This window comes from Pempheris klunzingeri, chromosome 11, assembly GCF_042242105.1.
Source record: "Pempheris klunzingeri isolate RE-2024b chromosome 11, fPemKlu1.hap1, whole genome shotgun sequence".
Classification (NCBI taxonomy): Eukaryota; Metazoa; Chordata; class Actinopteri; order Acropomatiformes; family Pempheridae; genus Pempheris; species Pempheris klunzingeri.
The window spans coordinates 26,567,501-26,575,303 of NC_092022.1; the positions used below are offsets into that span (position 1 = coordinate 26,567,501).

Genomic DNA, 7,803 nt, shown 5'->3' on the forward strand with positions numbered 1-7,803 from the left:
CGCCTCCAGCTCTGACCACGACGCCCCGGGACTCTACAACCCCTTCTACCCGCTGGCGGACAGCTCGTACGCAGCCTACGCCATCCTGTTCCTGGCCGGCCTGGTGCTGGCGGTGGGCGTGGTGGGAAACATGGCGGTCATGTGCATCGTCTGGAACAACTACTACATGAGGTCCGCCTGGAACTACCTGCTGGCCAGCATGGCATTCTGGGACTTCCTGGTCCTGGTGCTCTGCCTTCCTGTGGTGGTCCTCAACCAGCTCTCCCATAGGAGGATCCTGGGTGACATCACCTGCCGCATGGTGCCTTATATGGAGGTGGGTGGGGCTTATGGGGAAGGAGGAGGAAGTCAGTGGGATCGTTTGAAGCTGATTTAGTGTTTTTGTGAATTCCCAAAGAGCCAAATGTGATTTAAGAAACATCACAGATGGCTGCAAATGGAAAGTTCATCCTCTGAGGAGCATGAAGGCGAAAATAATCTCTCCAGAGTCAGGCTGCATGTTGGGGAGGGAAAAACTAGCAGAGCCATTTTCAAAGGGGTCCGTTGACCTCTGACCTCCAGATCCTCAGTGTGTCAGTGTGTAGTGGAGGTCTATAGTGTGTGTGTGTGTGCTAGTTAGTCAGTGTGTTAGTGTGTAGTGGAGGTCTATAGTGTGTGTGTGTGTGCTAGTTAGTCAGTGTGTTAGTGTGTAGTGGAGGTCTATAGTGTGTGTGTGTGTGCTAGTTAGTCAGTGTGTTAGTGTGTAGTGGAGGTCTATAGTGTGTGTGTGTGTGCTAGTTAGTCAGTGTGTTAGTGTGTAGTGGAGGTCTATAGTGTGTGTGTGCTAGTTAGTCAGTGTGTTAGTGTGTAGTGGAGGTCTATAGTGTGTGTGTGTTAGTTAGTCAGTGTGTCAGTGTGTAGTGGAGGTCTATAGTGTGTGTGTGTGCTAGTTAGTCAGTGTGTTAGTGTGTAGTGGAGGTCTATAGTGTGTGTGTGTTAGTTAGTCAGTGTGTCAGTGTGTAGTGGAGGTCTATAGTGTGTGTGTGTGCTAGTTAGTCAGTGTGTCAGTGTGTAGTGGAGGTCTATAGTGTGTGTGTGCTAGTTAGTCAGTGTGTTAGTGTGTAGTGGAGGTCTATAGTGTGTGTGTGTGCTAGTTAGTCAGTGTGTTAGTGTGTAGTGGAGGTCTATAGTGTGTGTGTGTTAGTTAGTCAGTGTGTTAGTGTGTAGTGGAGGTCTATAGTGTGTGTGTGCTAGTTAGTCAGTGTGTTAGTGTGTAGTGGAGGTCTATAGTGTGTGTGTGTGCTAGTTAGTCAGTGTGTTAGTGTGTAGTGGAGGTCTATAGTGTGTGTGTGCTAGTTAGTCAGTGTGTTAGTGTGTAGTGGAGGTCTATAGTGTGTGTGTGTTAGTTAGTCAGTGTGTCAGTGTGTAGTGGAGGTCTATAGTGTGTGTGTGCTAGTTAGTCAGTGTGTCAGTGTGTAGTGGAGGTCTATAGTGTGTGTGTGTGCTAGTTAGTCAGTGTGTTAGTGTGTAGTGGAGGTCTATAGTGTGTGTGTGTGCTAGTTAGTCAGTGTGTTAGTGTGTAGTGGAGGTCTATAGTGTGTGTGTGTGCTAGTTAGTCAGTGTGTTAGTGTGTAGTGGAGGTCTATAGTGTGTGTGTGTGTGTGCTAGTTAGTCAGTGTGTTAGTGTGTAGTGGAGGTCTATAGTGTGTGTGTGTGTGCTAGTTAGTCAGTGTGTTAGTGTGTATTGGAGGTCTATAGTGTGTGTGTGCTAGTTAGTCAGTGTGTTAGTGTGTAGTGGAGGTCTATAGTGTGTGTGTGCTAGTTAGTCAGTGTGTCAGTGTGTAGTGGAGGTCTATAGTGTGTGTGTGCTAGTTAGTCAGTGTGTCAGTGTGTAGTGGAGGTCTATGGAGCCACAATGAGGACAGGAAGCAGAAACACCAATGGAGGCTCTGGGGAAATCTTTCTGTTCTATCAGATCGTTAAATCTATCAGGCGTGTTGTTTCCAGGACATCATGACGTGTTTTAGGGTTTCAGATTGACTTCAGGTCACATTTGAAGCTTTCCATGACTTCTAACATGCAGTGTGAACATAGAGGAGAAAAACGTCCTGATGCAGGTGTGAATGCAGCTTCGACTGGTCGGACCACATCAGGAGGGGGTCTCGCTCCAGACTTCTGGGAGCTAAAAGTGCTGGTTTTGATAGGATGTGGGGTTAAGAACACCAGGAGGACCAGGAGGACACATCTCCTGAGGAAAAGGATGTAATGACCTTTTTCTGTTATTTAGTTAGTAAATGTTGGGGGGATTTGGCTGCAGCGCTGCACAGAAATCTGCAGCATTGTCCTTTAAAGTGTCATAACAACTAATGCTACACAGTTCTGCTCTAAATCTACTTCAGTTTACTGGGACTGGAGGTTTGGAGCTTTGTTATATTGCTCTGCTCAAAACCACCAGACTCCATTGACAAAAACAGCAATTTTACCTCTCAGAACACGTGAGCTGCTGCCTCCATCAGTTAGTCTGTTTGTGTTATTGTGTGACTTTGGTGTTTCACACGATTAGTTCTGTACCGACAGAATATTTGTGTGACACAGAATAACACAAACAAACTGACAGATCGAGGCAGCAACATCTGGGTTCTGTAGTGTAAAATGGCTGCTTTTGTCAATGAAGTCTGGTGCATTTGAAGAAATGTGGGGGTAAAAGGGGACTAAAGGGGGAGTATAAGGGGGAGTAAAGTGTCAAAAACAACTAATGGTGCACAGTTCTGCTCTAAATCTACTTCAGTTTACTGGGACTGGAGGTTTGGATCGGCCTTTTCACCTGTAGGTACCTTGAGCTGTCCACAAACGGTGGATATTTTAGCTTTAAAAACAAACTGCAGAGACTGAAGCCATTTTTGTTTTTTGTTTAAACCGAGGGTCTGTTGCCGTGGCGACCTGTTGCTGCGTCTGCTGGGACGTCCTGCTGCTGCTTTCATGGTTTGACAGGAACAAATTCGGGGTGAAAATGTGTTTGTATGATTTGTACCCCTGCTCTCCGGCGGCCATATTGGAGGCCGTCAGGTCAGAGAACAGCTGAGAGTGAAATCTAGATTTCTTTCCTCGTAAACTGAGGATACACATTTCCCCCTGGTTACAGCTGCCATGCTAAGCTAGGCTAAACACATGCTTGTCCACACATGTCGGAATATTGTTGAAAATGTCGTATTTTTCTCTCCCGAACACACGAAAATGGAGAAAAATGGCGCTCCGGCTCACAGTGGCTGTTTCCATGTACTGAGCGTGCTCCGAGAAACCCAAGATGGCAGCTGTCTTCGGTGCTGTTTGTTCAATTACACGTTTCCATGGCGACCAGCTTTACATCATCATCATCATCATTAACTCACCTCTCTGAACGCGGCTCAACGTCGGCTCACTGTCTTCTTCTGTGGTGGCTGACGTCACATACTGTCGCCACCTGCTGACGTGAGCGTGTTTGGACGTCAGATGTAACTTATGTGTCAAAACAAGAAAAGCTATGAGCGTATTAGGGGGAGAAATACCTGTATGCATGTGGGCGTGGCTTCAGCGACCACGTTTACCTGCACGCTAATAATCCAGTTTGATCTGGATCGTGTGAACAGCAGAGTCCCTTTGGATGCTCTGGATCAGGTTTGATCATTCAGACTGTGTTTCTGATGAACACCTGCAGGTTTTATCGCCGTGTTTTATCGGCTCATTAAGAACGAACAGACCAGGTAGAAACGAAGAAAAGCCACGAGCAAGAAAGACCTTTTCTTGGACGACTTCCTCTGAAGGACGTCGCCTCCTCTTTGTTTCCATTAACCTGAAAACTCCAATAAAAAGAAGGAAAATCAAAGGACAGGAATATTAGTGTTCTCCTCCGATTCACTGTTAAACTGTTCACATGCAGAAACTCTTCTCACCATATTGATCATGTGATTAGTGTGGTTTTTAATGATCCTTCACTCAGCAGCAGGAGAACAAACCAACGTTTCATTTCTGACCAAAGAGCCAAAGATGTAACGTTTTAAAGAAGCCACTCGTGTTTCTGTGAAAACTTTATCAGACTCAGACTTTCTAAAGCTTTGGTGCAGAAATATAAAGTTAGTTATTAGTTTACACGAAGATAAAACAGCCTCTGATTAACATTAACATCAATGAACATTACGGAGTCACAGGAAATAAATCTGTGATAAATAAATAAATGTAAAAACATAAAAAGGAATAAATAAGTAAATAAAATGTGTAAATATAAAAGACAATATAAGCATAATAATCATTTATTTAAAATAAAGAAGACAAAATATATAAATACAGAAATAAATGAAACAATTAAAAATGTGAAAATGCTGACTTTTTATCTTTTTAATATATATTTTGTAAATACTCGTTTATTTTTTTCTTTTACATATTTCTCTTCATGTTTACACATTTTTACTTTAATTTATTTCTATTTTTTATTTATTTCTTCTTCTTTTACAGTTTTATTTTTGCCTCCATAAAACATAGTTACAAGTTATGAGCTGATATATTTGGGCGTGTTGTTTGTATTTATTCAGGCACCCCCTCCCTGGAGGTGCGGTGAACACTCCCGTGACCTTGAACGCACCACCTTCCAACATGTATCACAGAATATTTTGCTAAGATCACCTCCCTTCTGTCGTCCCCGTCTCCTCAGGCCGTGTCTCTGGGCATCACCTCCTTCACCCTGTGCGCTCTGGGCATCGACCGCTTCCACGCCGCCACCTCCTCGTCCCAGCCGAAGGCGCGGCGGGTGGAGCGCTGCCGCTCGGTGCTGCTGAAGCTGCTGCTGGTGTGGCTCGCCGCCCTGCTGCTGTCCAGCCCCGAGATCTTCCTGTGGCAGCTGAGCCAGGCCGTGTCCCCGTCCACCGGCCGGCTGGTGGACTCCTGCACCATCACCCCGTCCTCCCCCCTGTCCCTCTACCTGCCCGACTCCCTCCACTCGCTGCTGCTCAGGTACCACCAGGTGAGAATCCGACGGTCACACACGGGAAGCAGGAAGCTCACGCTGCTCTTCAGCGGCTCGCTCGTCCTGCTGGGAGTTTTAACATGGCGGGGTCGTTCTTTACTGAGGCAGCTTATGGCGTTCGGTATGTGACCTCACCTGAGCGCATCAGTGACGTGATGGTCAGGTGAGGTCACAGAGGTCAACCTCAACAAATGTCTGAATGTCACAACGGAAAACGTCCGATTTCACTTTAAAAAGGACGAATGACGGCAGAGAGTCAGAACTTGCCGTCTGTTACCGGAGCGCTGACGTCTCCAGTCTGATCAGCTGGTCGCTACGGGGGTTTGTTTCCATGGTGACGACGACAGAAAAGCAGATTTGACGGATTCAGTGTCGCTTACAGGTCAGGACACGACGTAACAGGCTATGGACGCAGCTCCATAGCAACGGCCTCAAACATTCGTGGTGCCCAGAGGATGAACCCTGATGACTTTGTTTCCTGTGTTCATGCTGCGTTCACGACCCGACACTCTTAAATTACACGGCAAGTAGTCCAGAGAAAGCTATCTGATTGGTCGAGCAGACGTTTAGAACGAGCTCAGATCAGCGCGACCGCCGCGGCTACCTGCTGCCGTTTCCATGGCAACATCGCAACCACCAGAACGGGAGCAAAAACCGACGATGTTGATCCAAAATGGTTTTGTTGTCAATTTGGATTTAAAATGGCTGTCTGAGCGCTGATGAGTGCGCCTGAACGCATCACCGTCGGTACAGCTCACACACAGGAAGTGCGCGACAGCACCTTCACTTCCACTAAATCTCAAAGTAATCAGATTACTGCTGTCGTCTCTGCAGGGCCGGATGTGGTGGTGTTTCGGCTGCTACTTCTGCCTCCCCGTCCTCTTCACCGTCCTCTGCCAAATGGCCACCCGCAACGTCAACAGCGACTCCAGCTCCGCCCAGAAGCAGCGTAACCAGGACGACCGCTCCTCCAATCAGAAGCGGCAGCAGCACCAGGCGGTGGAGCGGCAGCTGAACTGCACGCTGCTGGCGCTGGCCGTGGTGTACGGCGTCTGCGCTCTGCCCGAGCACGTCTGCAACATCACGCTGGCCTACACGCACATCGCCGTCTCCGAGGACACGGCCGCCATGCTGGCGCTGTTGCATCACTTCCTGTTGTTCTTCAAGTCGTCGGTGACGCCGGTGCTGCTGCTGTGTCTGTGCAAGGTGGGTTTAAGAGCAGCTTTAAGGCCGAACGAACAATAAATAAGTAAGAAATTTAAAAAATGTGGAAAAGACAAATAAAATAAAAATGCTCCTGATTATATTTTATATTTTCTCTTTATATTTAGACTTTTATTTATTATTTTATTTATTTCTATTTATGTTGTCATGTTAATTTATGTATATAAATCAACAGAAAAATAAAGAATAAAATGTGAAAATTTCAAACAAATAACTAATTTATATGCAAAAATATATACATTTTAAAAAATATGAATACAGAAATAAACGAATATATAAATGAAAATGAAGTTAAAATGCTTTAAATTATTACTTTATATTTTGCTATTTTTCTTCATATTACCTTTTTTCAATTACTTTACAATTCCACATTTTTTATCCATTTATTTCTCTTTATATATTTCCAAATTAAAGTTTATGCTCAGAACCCTAAAAGAGGAGACGACGCACGATCCTGTGCAGATGAATACACTGTTGTTCGTCAAGAAAGTAGTTCCAGCACATAAACTCTCCGAAAACCAACCCCAGATGTGTTTTTTTTTACATTTCTAAACACGTGAATCAGTGGAGCTGTTTATGCTAAGCTAAGCTAACCGCATACTGATTCCAGCTCCACAGCCGACACACCAACATGAAAATTACTCCTCTATATGGAGCTTTTTAAACATGCAGGCTCGTAGTTAATTAGCTGATATTTATTTATTGCTAATTGAACATTTTGATGGTGTATTCGGTCATTACCCCACAAACTGACCTGCGTGTCGTCCTGCCTCAGGCTCTCGGTCAGGCCTTCATGGACTGCTGCTGCTGCTGCTGTCAGGAGTGTCAGCCAACCACGACTCAAGGCTCGCCAAGCTCCGCCCAGGTCAAACTGAAGGCCGCCAACGAGACGTCCATCTTCTTCGACAAGGCTAAAGACACGTCGGCCATCTTGTCCATCTCCAGCTAGAGCCATAGGTCCCTCTTTAGCCGTCGCTCGATCATCTCATCCCTTCTTTTCCCCTTTACCTGCTCCTCTCCATCGTTAACTTCTCTCCTCCCTCTGATGTTTTCTGTGAACACGTTTTCTCCTCCTCTGTATTCTCTCCGTCCATTTTTCTCTCTCTTCCAGAACACTCCTCTCCTCCTCCTGCAGAGCACCTTTTGTATGATACCCCCCCCCTACGGACACAGTGTTTCCCCTCCAGCTTCCCGTCGGTGCAGGGAGTGGTGTTTAATCTGTAGTGGGCTTAGAAAAGTTGCTGTACTTGCACAACAAGCTGTTTTTGAAGCAGGAGCCTGTTTCAGGACTCTAAGAACGGACCCTTCCCTCCAGCTTCCTGCTGTAATGATGCAGAAGTGTAACTGCGGTGGAGAAACAACACGGATGTCGACTTTTGTTGGTGTGAAGCTGAAGTTTTTATGTGTTTTATGGGACCAGTGGGGACACCTGACCCCTAAACTACCCTTACAGTAGTAGTTTGGAGGAGAAGCTCTGAAGATGATTTCTGGTCAAATATTCTTTTATCAGATCAATAAACTCGCTGCTGAGACAGAAATAACTTAATTGGCCGTTAAACTTCAAAGTTAGGGAGCTAATAATGGTGGGTTCAGACTCTCTGTTA

The 7,803-nt window shown here is 45.8% G+C and overlaps 1 protein-coding gene across 1 annotated transcript in view; it reads left to right on the plus strand.

Moving 5' to 3' along the window:
- The window catches only part of gpr37l1b (G protein-coupled receptor 37 like 1b), a 7,528-nt gene extending 380 nt beyond the window's left edge, over positions 1 to 7,148 (plus strand). The window contains exons 1-4 of the mRNA XM_070839007.1: positions 1 to 316; positions 4,664 to 4,972; positions 5,810 to 6,181; positions 6,975 to 7,148. The exon at positions 1 to 316 is cut by the window's left edge and continues 380 nt beyond it. Of these exons, the coding sequence (XP_070695108.1) occupies positions 1 to 316; positions 4,664 to 4,972; positions 5,810 to 6,181; positions 6,975 to 7,148 (1,171 nt within the window). The remainder of the gene's footprint in view (positions 317 to 4,663; positions 4,973 to 5,809; positions 6,182 to 6,974) is intronic.
- The last annotated feature ends 655 nt before the right edge of the window (positions 7,149 to 7,803 follow it).